This window comes from Macaca thibetana, chromosome 15 (genome assembly GCF_024542745.1).
Source record: "Macaca thibetana thibetana isolate TM-01 chromosome 15, ASM2454274v1, whole genome shotgun sequence".
NCBI lineage: Eukaryota > Metazoa > Chordata > Mammalia > Primates > Cercopithecidae > Macaca > Macaca thibetana.
In genome coordinates this window covers 74,280,114-74,295,449 of record NC_065592.1, presented here as the reverse complement: position 1 = coordinate 74,295,449, position 15,336 = coordinate 74,280,114, and the positions used below count along the sequence as shown (strand labels likewise).

General features: G+C 38.7%; 1 protein-coding gene across 3 annotated transcripts in view; it reads left to right on the top strand.

Annotated features, from left to right (window-relative positions):
- Positions 1 to 15,336, top strand: part of UHRF2 (ubiquitin like with PHD and ring finger domains 2) — a 97,155-nt gene that overhangs the window by 10,016 nt on the left and 71,803 nt on the right. For all 3 annotated transcript variants that reach the window (XM_050761699.1, XM_050761700.1, XM_050761701.1), the window contains one exon: positions 9,437 to 9,696. In XM_050761699.1, coding sequence (XP_050617656.1) covers positions 9,437 to 9,696 — 260 coding nt within the window. The remainder of the gene's footprint in view (positions 1 to 9,436; positions 9,697 to 15,336) is intronic.

Below are 15,336 nucleotides of genomic sequence, written 5' to 3'. Positions count from 1 at the left end.
AGAGATAGAACTATGTTTCCAAAGAAAGTACCAGGCTTGGGTTGCTGAACTGTTTTAAACCTATGAGGAGTAGATCATTATAATGTTACCTAAATTTACCTACAACATAAAGAAGGAAAGCTTCCTATTGCTTTATAAATTGAGTTTAATACTGATACTAAAACATGACAAAAAGCACATCAGCATCACTAACATTGATATAAAACGTAAGTTCTAGTCAGCAAATAGTATTATGGCTATATTCACTGATTTACCTTGCTTTAAAAAATTATGGCTGCTTATTAAAAATATATTACTTAAAGCACATATGGTTTGTCAGGATGTGGGGACAGTTCATTATTTTAAAATGTTTCAGTATAATTCGTTGTACTAATAAACCAAAGAAAACAAATTAATTTAAAATGTTTTCTGCATTTAAATACAAATTTGAGTCATTTGTGATAAAAAAAAAAAAAAAAACTCCTGGCTGGACGCGGTGGCTCACGCCTGTAATCCCAGCACTTTGGGAGGCCGAGGCAGGTGGATCATGAGGTCAGGAGTTCAAGACCAGCCTGGCCAAGATGATGAAACCCCATCTCTACTAAAAATACAAAAAATAAGCTGGATGCGGTGACTGGTGCTTGTAATCCCAGCTACTCGGGAGGCTGAGGCAGAATTGCTTGAACTTGGAGGGTGGAGGTTGCGAGATTGTGCCACTGCACTCCAGCCTGGGTGACGGAGTGAGACTCTGTCTCAAAAAAAAAAAAAAAAAAAAAAGAACTCTTGATAAAAGGAATAGATAGCATAGGTTAATATCTTAAACTACATTCTATACCAATATTCCCTTTAAAGACAAGCCAGATGAGGAAGCCAATTAATGCTTCCTTATTTGACATCTTTTTGGAAGTACTAGATAATGCAATTAGGCAGGAGAACAGAATAAAGTGTAAATATTAGAGAAGGCAAAATTATAGCCTATGGATACCTGGGAAAGCTGAGAAAATGTGTTAGAAAGTTATGAGCAATCACTAAAGTGGCTATCTTCAAAGTTAACATTGAGCTACTGATAGCTCAAGGAATTACTACATCAATTAGAACAGGAAAAAAATTGCAATAACAAGAGGTAAAATCTGGGAATAAGTTAAGACTTATGTAAATTAAAACAGTGCTATGTAGTGGTCACAAGACAGAATTTTTAGCACTGAAAGCCAGCTTGCCATTTTTTTCTATATTACTCTGATTTCATCCACCTTTTAAATACCAGTACTTTCTGCATTTTTTACATTATTACTTTTTTATTTGTGTTACCACCTCCGTCATTGCTTTTAAAATAAACTTATTTTAGAACAGTTTTGGATTTACAGCAAAATTGAAGATAGTAGAGAGAGTTTCTGTATATCGCACACCTAGTTTTCCCTGTTAACATCTCAAGTTAGTATGGTATATTTGTTGAAATTAATGACTCTTATTTTCTTAGCTTTTACCTCATGTCCTCTTTCTGTTCCAGAATCCCACTAGGATACTATACTGTATATAGTTTTTAAATCTCCTTTGACATTGACTGTGACAATTTCTTGGGTTTTTTTTTTTTTTTTTTTTCCTGATTATGTGACCATTTTGAAGAGTTCTGGTCAGGTATTTTGTAAAATCTCCCCCATTAAGATTCATTTGTTTTCCTTATTTGTCTGCGTTTGCTTTGGGGAGGAAGACCACAGAGGTGTTTTCATCACGTATAAAGAGCACATACTATCAATATTCTATTTGCTAAGTATAACTTAGGTTTTACATCAGTAATAACATTAATACTGATGTGAACCTTAATCATCTGCTGGGGTAGTGTTGGTCAAGTTTCTCCTCTATTAAACTCACCCCACACCCCCTTCCTGTCTTTCCATACTGTACTGTTTAAGAGAAAGTTACTGTACAGTCCACACTTAAGGAGTGGGAAGTTAATGTACGCCCTCTACAAAAATTATTTAAAATTATTCAACATGGGACGTGTATTTATTCAGACATTTACATCAGTATGGACTCATGCTCAAATTGTTACACTTTTGGCCGTTAGAAACTCATTTATTTGATGACTATGTCCCTTTGACATACCCCTATATCCCCCATTATTGTGGGCGTTTTGTTTTTCTTAAGCATTATCTTACTTTCTGGCACTACAGCATGCTTCAGGTACATCTTGTGTATTTCCTGCTTCAGTCCTAGAATCAACCATTTCTCCAAGGTTCCTTTAATTGTCAAATGATAGGGGTCGGGCACGGTGGCTCACGCCTGTAATCCCAGCACTTTGGGAGACCAAGGAGGGTGGATCACTTCAGGTCAGGAGTTTGAGATCAGCCTGGCGAACATGGTGAAACCCCATCTCTACTAAAAATACAAAAAAAAAAAAATTAGCTGGGCGTTGTGGCACATGCCTGTAATCCCAGCTATCAGGAGGCTGAGGCAGAAGAATCTCTTGAACCCAGGAAGCGGAGGTTACGATGAGCCGAGATCGCACCGCTGCACTCCAGCCTGGGTGACTGAGACTTTGTCTCAAAGTAAATAAATTTAAAAAAATAAAACGAAGATCTTGGCTCTAGGTATGCTTCTTACTATTGGTGTGTCATTGCTTTTAGAGCCTTCAGCAGAGAGCAGGTAAATAATACATATTTGTACTAACCTATGTATATGTACATCTATGAATATTTACGTAACCGTCTGTATATTAAGCTTACAATATTACTTTTCATCTTTGACCAGAGTTTACAGTCGGCTGCTTTTGAATTGATTGTTTTGGCAGTGACAGGATGATTTTGCTTTCAAAGGAGGGCCAGTTTATGTATCTGCACATCTGAGATTAATCAAGGTTCAGCAGTTCAGGTCAACTTAAATTTCTGTTTAGCAAACTTCTCAGTACCCCACTATTCTTTCCTCTTCCCTCCCCAGTCTAATTCAGAAGAGCATCATGAGAAATTACTTCTCTCAGCAGGTCTTTGCTTTTCATTTTGGGTGTTAGTGCTTTGGCTGTGAACTACAGAATTTAAACTCTATTTGACATCTCTTCTATTTCCCATTATTGTGTAGTATAGATGTTAAAGACTTGAGCTTTGCCATGAGACCTGGTTTCAAATTTCAGTTCAGCTGCTGCTTGGTTATACAATTTGGGAAGTAAATTTTACATTAAGGCTCCCTTTCCCCGTTTAGGAGCCCATAGGAATCTAGTAATTCTCAGAAGGCTGCTGTTCATACAGTAATAAATTTAGAGCTGTGTTTAGTCTTAGTTGAAGCTACTGTAGATTTATTTACTTTTGGAGGGATGAACCTTAGTAATTGTCATAGGTATTTGAAATTTTGATACCACTACCACATATGGAGAGCCTATGAAAGATTGTACAGAGGCTGGGTCCATCCATTCACATTGTGTGTGCATTTAACATAAATTGAATCACACCGGGTCTAGATTGGGAACTAATTTTCTGCAATAAGATGGACGTTCGAACCTAAGTTGTTTTTAATTTTGGTTTTTGTATATGGAAGTTTTTTATGATACCAGAAACAACGTACTTTTCAAATGGCTGTCATCCTGGCCTAAATGATGACGGTTTAGAATGATGATGGTAAGCCTTTACAGTTTAGCTGAACATGTGGCACTGTTAAACTTCTTACATGTTTTCTTATGCTTATTGTATAATAGAAAGTACTGGAAAGCGGAGAATTATCATTGATATCTTAGTATATTATTTCTTTTGTCCGTAGTACAGTTTTTGATGTTTAACCTTTTTGATTATGAAATGTATTAGACAATATAAAGAGTACAATCAGTGTCTATAAACACCACCCAAGTTATGAAATAGAATAACAATACTCCCAGAAACTTACCAGGTGCCTCCTCCTGATTATAACTCCCTCTTCCCTAGTTGTAACTGCTACCCAGACTTCTATGGTAATCATTTCTTTGTTCTTTACTAACTTTCTTATTAATGTTAACCTTTAACAGCATGTTAATAATCTTTAACTTATTTATGCAACCCTAATCCCTCATTTTCTGGTTTCTGAACTTAATGTAAATGGAACCATATTGCTTTTGCCTTTTTTTTTTTTTTTTTTTTTTTGAGACGATCTCATTCTGTCACTCGACTGGAGTGCAGTGGCATGATCATAGCTTACTGCAGCCCCAACCTTCTGGGCTTAAGCGATCCTGCCACCTCAGCTTCCTGAATAACTGGGACTACAGGTCTGTGCCACCATACCCAGCTAATTTTCAATTTTTTTGTAGAGACAGGGTTTCACTATGTTGTCCAGGCTGGTCTTGAACTCCTGTGTTCAAACAGTCCTCCTGCCACTTCCTCCCAAAGTGCTGGGATTACAGTGTGAGCCATCACACCCAGCCCAGCATTTTAAAATTTGTAATTAAAGAAAGATGGGGCTGAGTGTGGTAGTTCATGCCTGTAATCCCAGCACTTTGGGAGGCGGGGGACAAGTGGATCACTTGAGGTCAGGAGTTCGAGACCAGCCTGGCCAACATGGTGAAACCCCATCTCTGCTAAAAATACAAAAAGTTAGCCACTGTGGTGGTGGATGCCTGTAATCCCAGCTACTCAGGAGGCTGAAGCAGGAGAATTGCTTGTACCTGGGCGGCAGAGGTCTCAGTGAGCCAACATCACACCACTGCACTCCAGCCTGGGCAACAGAACAAGACTTCGTCTCAGAAGAAAAAAAAAAAAGGGAAGATGGTACAATGAGAGAACGATTTTCAGAGTTGGAGAACCTGTGTTCTCAGCTTAACACCCACATTTTTTACCTGTGTCTCTCTTGAGCAAATGTATTTCTTGTCTGAACCTCATTAGAAAATGGGAATTATTTTGTATTATAATTAAAGGAGGTAAAGTATGTATTGGTTAACTGCTAATGTTTACTAACAGTATGGTAATAAGACTATACTCTGCGGTTTTTGTCTTTGAGACAGAGTCTTGCACTATCATTCATGCTGGAATGTAGTGGTGGGATCCACGCCTGGCTAATTTTTGTGTTTTTTAGTAGAGGTGGGGGTTTTGCCATGTTGGCCAGACTGGTCTCGAACTCCTGACCTCAGATGCTCCGCCTGCCTCGGCCTCCCAAAGTGCTGGGATTACAGGCGTGAGCCACTGCACCTGGACTATACTCTTTGAGTTTTAATGAGTCTTAACATTGAGCATATATACTTAGTAAGGAGACAGTTGTTTCATTTGTGTGTACTATATGCTTGCTGGGTTGGCACGTTACATGAATTTTCTCACTTTATTTCAAATACACTGCAAGATGCTGGGACAAATTAAGTAACTTGTTCATGGTTACACCTAGTAGGTGATAGATGAAGAACTTGAACCTAGGTTTACCTGCAGAGCTGAAGTGTTTTCTGCAGACCAAATGATACCTAGCATATAGTAAAACCGTCAAATATTCGCTGTTGGTATTTTCTTTTTTATTGATTGCTCCTTGCCTCCCATACTTTAGTTTTCAAACATATTAGATATTTGGACAGGTAAAACCTTTTCTCTAAATGTGGCTTTTTTTTTTTTTTTTTTTGAGATGAAGTTTCACTCTTTTTGCCCTGGAGTAGTGGCACAATCTTGGCCCACTGCAACCTCCACCTCCTGGGTTCAAGTGATTGTCCCGCATCAGCCTCCTGAGTAGCTGGGATTACGGGTGCACACTGCCACACCTGGCTAATTACGTACTTTTAGTAGAGACAGGGTTTCGCCATGTTAGCCTGGTTGGTCTTGAATTCCTGACCTCAGGTAATCTACCTGCCTTGGCCTCCCAAAGTGCTGGGATTACAGGCGTGAGCCACCATGCCTGGCCCTAAATGTGGCTATATGTTTGATGTGAATAAATGCAGCTCTTAAGTATAGAATTATGTGGTTGGCTTAAACTTTTTTTTAGCTTTTTAGCTCAGCTCCTTTTCCCCCCCATATTAATCTTTTAAAAATAATTGTATATGATGTTTTGACATCTTTGGGGGCCTTACTGGCTGAGGAGGGACTGCCCTTCTTCCTGGGGCTAGCTTATTCCTAGAGATTGTAAACAGCTGATCAGTGAGCCTGCCTTTCATATACAAAACATCTAATCCTGAGTCTATGCACTTAACTACCTCCTTTATCTAACTCTTAAACACCAAGCCAATATTCTGCCATGATCACCCAGGGTCAGGTACCAAACAACTATAGACCACCCCTACAATCCAAAGCCCACTGACATTATTCAAACTAGCCATCTTGTTTCCTCTGCCTTGCCTTTCCATGGAAAACACAATAAAGGCTCTGGGTCCTAATTTTCCCCAGTTCCCTCTGCCTCCTGACCAAACCTAGTGCTTTCCTATATATCTCCTTCTCTTGGGAAGTAAGTAATTGTTCTTTCAGTGGCGTTGGCCTCTCCGTGTTGTCACTCAGTTACATCAATAAAAATCTCATGAGTACAATTCAGATGTTCCCACATAGGCAAATTCTGTTTTCCTCTTTTGTCGTCTTGTCTGCTATTTTGCTACTCCTCTAGCTAATTATTTCAGTTCTTAATTTGTACTAGATTACTTAGTTACCATGGCAGGATCTTCTGTGTTCATATTAATCACACAGGCCTAAGTATTTTTCCTCTGAACTGCCTTTAAAATCCAGGCTTTATAAAACAGCTTTAATATCTTGCATGCATCTTGGCCTATTCAAATTTTGCCTTAGTATGTCTATCCAATGTGCAGAAAGTTTTGAATTTAAGAGCATTTCTGCCCCCGCCCAGTTTATATGCATTTCTGTGAGTGGTTACTCACAGCAATACTTAGTAGGATACTTACTATACTTAGTAGGATAATATTTTTTTGGCCAGGCAAGGTGCCTTGTGCATGTAATCTCAGCACTATGAGAAACCAAGGAAAGAGGATTGCTTGAGGCCAGGAGTTCAAAACCAGCCTGGGCAACACAGCAAACTCTGTCTCTACAAGAAGTAACGTTAGCTAGGTGTGGTGGCATATACCTGTAGTCCTGCTGCTCAGGAGTTAGAGTTCAGGAGTAGGAGGCTGCAGTGAGCTGTGATCACACTACTGCATCCAGCCTGGGCAGCAGATAGCCTGTGTTTAAAAAAAAAAAGAAAAGAAAAGAAAAATTCTTGTTTCCAGTTGTAAATCTAGGTTTACTATATTCAAAGAATGCCCTACCTTTGTGAGTTGATATGTTCTATGTGTTGATGTTCAAACAATGGCATTATTTTGAGGTTGATTTAGGTTTCTGTTAACTTTAGTTTTATTTTTAGATGTTAAGGTAGCCAGCTATTAGATCTTCGTGCTAGTATCTTACATTTGATAGGCAAATTCAGTACTTCATTTGTGCCTCCTCGTGTTCCTTAGTAAGGTTGATACAGCTTAATGTATTTTTGCTGTTAACCATTTTAGTATCAACTATATGCTGCATTCTTTGCAATATTTTCATAGTGATATATGAAACTTACATTTTGATTTGCTGCAACAGAGTAGTAACAGTTTATTCTCCCAAGTATGATGGACCTTAACATTGATTATTTGCATTTTTATTGTGTTATCTACAAGAGACTAAATGTCTTTAAATTTGTCAGTGACTAGTATGGGAGAAATGAGCCTATATTTATTTGATACATGAATTTATGTTATGTATGACATGTTCCATCTCTGATTGTCATACCCAGCCTGGTTGACTGTTAGGTTTTTATTTTTTTCCTAAACTCTTCATTCTTGTGTAATATTAAATATTATGTCTTTCAAGCTATTTTATTGCTACCATGTTCATTACATACACTGCCTTTGGTCAAATGTACCTCTTCTAGTAGTGACAGTTGATAGTTTTTGTTTTGTCTGTATTCTTTCTATCCTCTGTCAGTTTGTGGTTTGAAACCTTTTTATATTTTCAGTAACTTACATCTAAGTTCCTAACTTCCTTTGAAGTTGCTGTTTACCTGTCTTGTCATTTATCAAGGTTCATGGTATGATGGCAAGAACGTAAGCTTCAAAGTCAAGATGGCTTCAAATCCTAACCTTACATTTCATTAGCTTTAACCTAAAGGAAGTTAATTTCTCAGAGCCTTTGTTTCCATATTTTGTAAAACGAATTAAACTTGTTAGGGTTAGACATACCTGAGTAAGGAACCTTGCATATTATCTGGCATACTGATACTTAACTTTTAGTATATACTTCTCCCACAAGGTATGCCATCTATCAGACACCTTAGGAGTGGTGTCTTCTACCTTCAAGGAAAAGGTAACTGGATGAAATAGTGATCTTGTGTTGATTTCATTTTTTCTTTTTTAAGGGCTTAAAAAGAAAGTTGAAGGAATTTCTCTTGGTTATTGTCCTGAAAGGGCTCTGGCCCTTTTTTTTTTTTTTTTTTTTTTCCTTGTTTTTCTTTTTGAGACAGAGTCTCACTATGTTTCCCAGGCTGGAGTGCACTGGCACGATCTCCACTCACTGCAGCCTCCACCTCCCGGGTTCAAGTGATTCTCCTACCTCAGCCTTCTGAATAGCTGGGATTATAAGCATGCTCCACCATGCCTGGCTAATTTTTGTATTTTTTAGTAGATACTGGGTTTCACCATGTTGGCCAGGCTGGTGTCGAACTCCTGACCTCAAGTGATCCGCCCCTGCCTCGGCCTCCCAAAGTGCTGGGATTACAGTGTGAGCCACCATGCCTGGCCTCATCTTTTAAACAGTGTTTAAAAGGAGAGGATTTTTTTTTTAACCTTCCATTTTATAACTCTTAATTCTCTGATACACCTGTCTTTTAATACTCTTTCCTTTTGTCAGATTGCATGGGTTAGTTCTGGATCAGCCACTTGACTTGACTACATCCATTTTGTGTCTTACAGCCCTGTTCATTTTTATATTTTATCTTTGTTCTTTGAGGTGGTAGATAAATGTATTTGCCTAGTAAGTTACTAACTAGTGATGGAACTTCACCATTTCGTATAGATGTGTTCATTAGACTCTTTTTTTTTTTTGGTTGTGCATAATTCTCTCATTTTCAACTTTTGTTTTTCATGCTTTACTGTTTTCTGGTTGGACTGATTATGTAAGTTATCTTTAGGATTATGAAGAAATTAATGGAACAGATTAGTCATAATAGTTTAAAGTCCTGGCTTTTCATTAGTGTCATTCTTACTTGATGACTTGCAAGAATGACTCTTAGGCACATAAGAATTATATTTTCAAAAGTCTAGTGTATACGTCAATAAGGAGTAAAGAAAACATCTATTTCATTGAAGGAAATCAGGAAGAAAGTTAGTTTTCATCTTAGTCAACAGATTGAAGATAGCACAATTCAGAAAGAATAGTTTTGATCTAATCTTACCACTTTAAACATGAGTAGCTGCAAATATTGTTTACCATGATAACCCACAAATAACTTGAGTTATATTAACGTTTATGAAGCAGTAGACAAAATTAAGCTTCATTAACTGATTTTAAACTTTTTTTAGGTAAATGAATTGGTGGATGCCAGAGATGTCGGCCTTGGTGCTTGGTTTGAAGCACACATACATAGTGTTACTAGAGCTTCTGATGGACAGTCACGTGGCAAAACTCCACTGAAGAATGGCAGTTCTTGTAAAAGGACTAATGGAAATATAAAGCATAAATCCAAAGAGAACACAAATAAATTGGACAATGTACCCTCTACGTCTAATTCAGACTCTGTTGCTGCTGATGAAGACGTTATTTACCATATCCAGTATGATGAGTAAGTGCTCAAGCTATTGAGGACTTTATTCATATTTTCATTTGTAGAAACAAAGCCTTCTCTTTCAAGATTCTTTTAAATAGTCTTTCTGAAGAAATCCTTTAGAGATTATGTTCAATTTGTTACTTTTTGGTTTTGGTCGTTGTACTCTAATAAATAAGGGCCCTTTAGCTCTCTGTTGTCTCTGATTCTTAAGTGGTTTATTTTTCAGTATCATAATATTGGCTTAATTTAGGGTGTATGGGTTTCTGTTTGTCTTTTTCTCTATTAGGTGGGCTTTTTTTGAGACGGAGTCTCTTTCTCTGTTGCCCAAGCTGGAGTGCTGAATGGCACGATCTTGCCTCCTACAACCTCAGCCTCCTGGGTTCAAGTGACTCTCCTGCCTCAGCCTCCCGAGTAGCTGGGATTACAGGTGCCTATCACCACGCCTGGTTAATTTTTCTATTTTTAGTAGAGGCGGGGTTTCGCTGTGTTGGCCAGACTGGTCTCAAACTCCTGACCTCAAGTGATCCGCCCCCCTTGACCTCCCAAAGTGTTGGGATTACAGGGATGAGCCACTGTGTCTGGCCTCTATTACGTATTTTGATATGTATTTTAACAGTATTTTGGAAACTATTTTATAACATGTAGTGTAATAGCATTAGAGTGACATCTGTATGTATATGTTGTGGGGAGTGGGGACAGGGTCTCACTTTGTTGCACATGCTGGAGTACAGCGATGTGATCATGACTCACTGCAGTCTCCACCTCCTGGGCTCAAGCGATCTTCCCACCTTAGCCTCCCAAGTAGCTGAGAATACAGGCATGTGTATTACCATGCTTGGCTAATTTTTTTTTTATTTTGATTTTAAGACAGTGTCTCACTCTGTCACTCAGGCTGGAGTACAGTGGTGGTGCAATCTCTGCTTACTGCAACCTCTGCCTCCCCAGGTTCAAGCTAGTCTCTTGCCTCGCCTCCCGAGTAGCTAGCATTACAGGCGTGCACCACCACGCCTGGCTAATTTTTGTGTTTTTAGTAGACATGGGGTTTCACCATGTTGGCCAGGCTGGTCTCGAACTCCTGATCTCAGGTGATCTTCCCACCTCAGTCTTCCAGAGTGCTGGGATTACAGGCGTAAGCCACCACACCTGGCCGGCTAATTTTTTTGTAGAAATGTGTTCTCACTATAGTGCCCAGGCTGGTGTTGAACTCCTGGGCTCAAGTGATCTCCCGCCTCAGCCTTCCAAAGTGCTGAGATTAAAGGCGTGAGCCACTGTGCCCAGTGCAAAATATTTTTTAAACAGCTTTTTATTGAGATAGTTCATGTACAGTTAACCTGTTTAAAGAGTATAATTCATTGCTTTTGACATATTACCACAAACTAATTTTAGAGCATCCCCCCAAAAAGAAATCTCATATTGATTATCAGTCACTCCCCAATCCTACTTCCCCAAGAAAATTGGATGGATTGATTGATTTAGAGATGGAATCTTGCTCTGTTAGCCCAGGCTGGAGTGCAGTGGTGCGATCTTGGTTCACTGCAACCTCCGCCTTTTGGGTTGAAGTGATTCTTCTACCTCAGCCTCCTGAGTAGCTGGGGACTACAGGTGCCTGCTACCATGCCTGGCTAATTCTTGTTTTTTTGTTTTTTTTGAGATGGAGTCTTGCTCTGTCGCCCAGGCTGGAGTGCAGTGGCGCAATCTCGGCTCACTGCAAGCTCCACTTCCTGGGTTAATGCCATTCTCCTGCCTCCGCCTCCCGAGTAGCTAGGACTACAGGCACTCGCCACCACGCCTGGGTAATTTTTTTTTGTATTTTTAGTAGAGACGGGGTTTCACCGTGTTAGCCAGGATGGTCTCAATCTCCTGACCTTGTGATCTGCCCACCTCAGCCTCTCAAAGTGCTGGGATTACAGGGGTGAGCCACTGCACCCAGCAAATTCTTGTATTTTTTAGTAGAGACTGAGTTTGACTATGTTGGCCAGGCTGGTCTCGAACTCTTAACCTCAAGTGATCCACCCACCTTGGCCTCCCAAAATGCTGGGATTACAGGCCTGAGCCACCACGACTGGCCCAAAATCGGCTTTAAACTGTTAGGTTGGAAGTGGTATTAAGAACTTATCTTGAGGGTTTAGATTCTGATAGTAAACTATTGTCTTTACCCATTTAAAAAATTATAGTATAAAAGTTACTGTTGGGACAGATTTAGTATGTATTAAACACACTAAATGACCTTAAGTCACTAATCAAGTAATACATTAATATGTATGGAAGATATTATGCTACCAAATTCTTATCAAGTACAAGTTCAAAATCCTAGAATGGTGGTTATTTTTCATATCACAAAACAGTATAAAAAGACTTCAGTATTCAGATTTCCAGGATATCTGGAAACGAATCAAAAGTAGATCCCTTTAATCTTTACTTTTCTGGTACTTATTGTGGTTGTGGCTAAGCTGCCAACACTGCTTATTTGACATGGTAGATGGTAATAGTACCAACAGTTATCTGAGTATTTAGATCCGCGATTGGCCAGAACTGAACAGAGGCTGGCGTAGAAAAGGGTTGAAGTTGGTGTGTAATAGTAAGTGGTCTCTGGGTTTATAAATGCTGCGTCAAAAGAGGTAAATAAGTAGAATGTTTTAAGTTCTTGAGTTTTGTTGTGGAAATGGGAGAAATAATTAGGAAAAGTACTACCTTGAATCTGATTTTGGCCAATAAGAATTATTGTTTGGCAAATAATATTATGCAGAATGGCACAACATAGACATAGAATAAGGAATTTTAAATAGTGAACAAAAGCTTATTAAATTTTACAGTTTTAGGGGCTCGTAAAGTTGCTTTTGAAGTAAGACTATCCAATGAATAGGCCCTACACTTCAGTTTGGTGTATGTTAGAGCACAAAACACAGTACTTTAGCATTTGGCTGCTTTTTTTGTCCGTTAGAATGAATGTTAAGTAAAGGGAAATCTAAATCCAACATGTGTGAAGAGACTAAAATTACCTGCCCTAATAATTTTACATGATGGAATTAAATGTTTCAATGCTGGCAACTTGAAAATATGATAGCTGAACTTTCTTTGAAAAATGAAAAATAACAGAAGCTTAGTAACAGGTAAATGTCACCTCTTTAAAAAGAGGAAAGGACTATATAAGATATGAGATGTATAAAATAAATAAGCTCCTGGATAAAAGAATCGTTATGAGCCGATATGGATGTGATACAAAGCTTGTTGAAGTTTCATTCTTCGTGATAATGAGAAAAATGAATTATAAAATATAATGAAGTACATGTTGATTTCAGTAAGTCATCAAACAAGTTCTTCCTTGAATGGAGGATGCATTGAAGAAGCTGGTGAAGTGTATAGCCTAACAGTAGTAATAAACAGATTTTTTATTTTATTATTTTTTAGGCAGAGTGTCGCTTTGTTGCCCAGGCTGGAGTGCAGTGGCACGATCTCGGCTCACTGCAACCTCTGCCTCGTGGGTTCACGTGATTCTCCTGCTTCAGCCTCACGAGTACCTGGGATTACAGGTGCCCGCCACCATACCTGGCTAATTTTTGTATCTTTAGTAGATACAGGGTTTCACCTTGTTGGTCAGGCTGGTCTTGAACTCCGGACCTCAGGTGATCCACCTACCTCAGCCTCCCAAAGTGCTGGGTTTACAAGCATGAGCCACTGCACCTGGCCAGATTTTTTATTGAGTAGTAAGCTCCAAGTGAGTTGATAGAATGTGGTTGTCATATAGTTATGCTGTAAACCTGTTTTACTTACTTTAGTTTATTTATTTATTTTTGAGACAGAGTCTTGCACTGTGATCCAGGCTGGAGTGCAGTGGTACGATCTCAGCTCACTGCAACCTCTACTTCCTGGTTTCAAGCAATTCTCATGCCTCAGCCTCCCAAGAAGCTAGGATTATAGGCATGCATCACCACACCTGGTTAATGTTTGTATTTTTAGTTGAGACTGTGTTTCACCATGTTGGCCAAGGTGGTCTTGAACTCCTGAACTCAAGTGATCCACCCACCTTGGCCTCCCAAAGTGCTGGGATTACAGGTGTGAGCCACCACACCCAGCTAGTTTCATTAGAAGTAAGATACCTAGTACAAACCAGATGATGCTGCTGTTGTACTGGACTGGCTATTCCCTACTAGGAGTATTGTCCTCCAACTCCCATGCCTTAAAAACAATACCATCAGGACCTGGTGCATATTCAGAGTAGGACTCAAAATGTAAAACTACAGTGAAGAGTAGCCAAGAAAACTAAATACTTAGCTTAAAAGACCTGGATTATGGTATTTCTCTCAAAGAACTACTTTTTCATTTTTCTACTAGAGTGATAAGCATTATTTGGCAAACCTGTACACATTTGTATCTCCAAACCTCTGAGTGTGGCAGTGTAGTTTGAACAAGCCATCATTTAGCAAAAGCAGGGAAATGTATTGTACATGAGATAAAAGAAACCTGCCTCCAGAATTCTTTTGGGCTATACAATGTTTGTCAGTTAAAATGGAGCTGTTTAAAAGCTATTTTTATAGTAATCTACATATCTAATAGATTACTAGACCAGATTATCAGTCTTTGAAATGAAGCTTCATTAAAACAATTATAAATCATTAAGTGGTTAATATAAAAAAGGGAGAAAAATCAAATTTTCTCGTATTTCATTTTAGTAAGTGTGTACTGTTCAGTTTTATAGCTTCCTCAATGTTGCATATTCCCATCAATTATCCTCTCTGTAGTTAAGATATTAAAGGTTAAGATTAACATTTTTAAAGGCCCTAAACATCCGAATTCACAAAACTGACAGCAGTCTTGCAAGTAGAGACCCTGAAGCTATTGATGAAGAGTCAGGATGTTGACTGAAGGAAGTAGTGATCTTGAAGGACAGTCATTCCATTAGTGTTTTAAATAATATCTGTGGCATAGCTTATGATATTTTAGAGAATGTTGTCTTATGTGCCAGACTCTGAGCATAACTTCTTACACAGATGCTACGTAATCTTTAGCATGACTATAATGTAGCTACATTAACTCTTGTATGGGGAAACCAAGGATTAATTACATTATTAGCCAAGGGTCACATCTATTAAATTGTCTGATTCCAGAGCCCAAGAGTTAACCAATATGCAATACTGTGATTCAGCACAGACATGGTACATATAATTGGTAGTAGCCTAGTTGTGTGTTGCCTTCAGAGGTCAACATTTTATATAAATATTTAATTGCAAGTATGACCTGAAGACTTGCTGTAGACTTTGCCTGGGATTTAAAGCAAAACACACACACGCAACTTCTATTGAGTTAAACCATAGGTATGTCAACAACTTGGGCTATCCTGTCAAATTTTATCTGTACTCATCATTTGACTGCTTTATCAGCAGACAAATGCTAAAATCTTGATCCTGCTTTTGTGTATAAGAAGCATCTGCTTTCAGTGGATTTTGTTTAGATTCATTTTAGTTACTTAGACTAGTGGTCCTCAACCGTGGCTACACATTGTGTAGGAAGTTTTCAAAATAATCAATGCGTGAGACCTCTCCCCACAGAATTTGCAGATAGTCCTTCTGAGGGAGCCCCCTTCCCTCTCCCTGGCATTGATGTCTTCAAAAGTTCTAATGATTCTAATCATTCCCTGTGATTCTATTTCATTCCCTG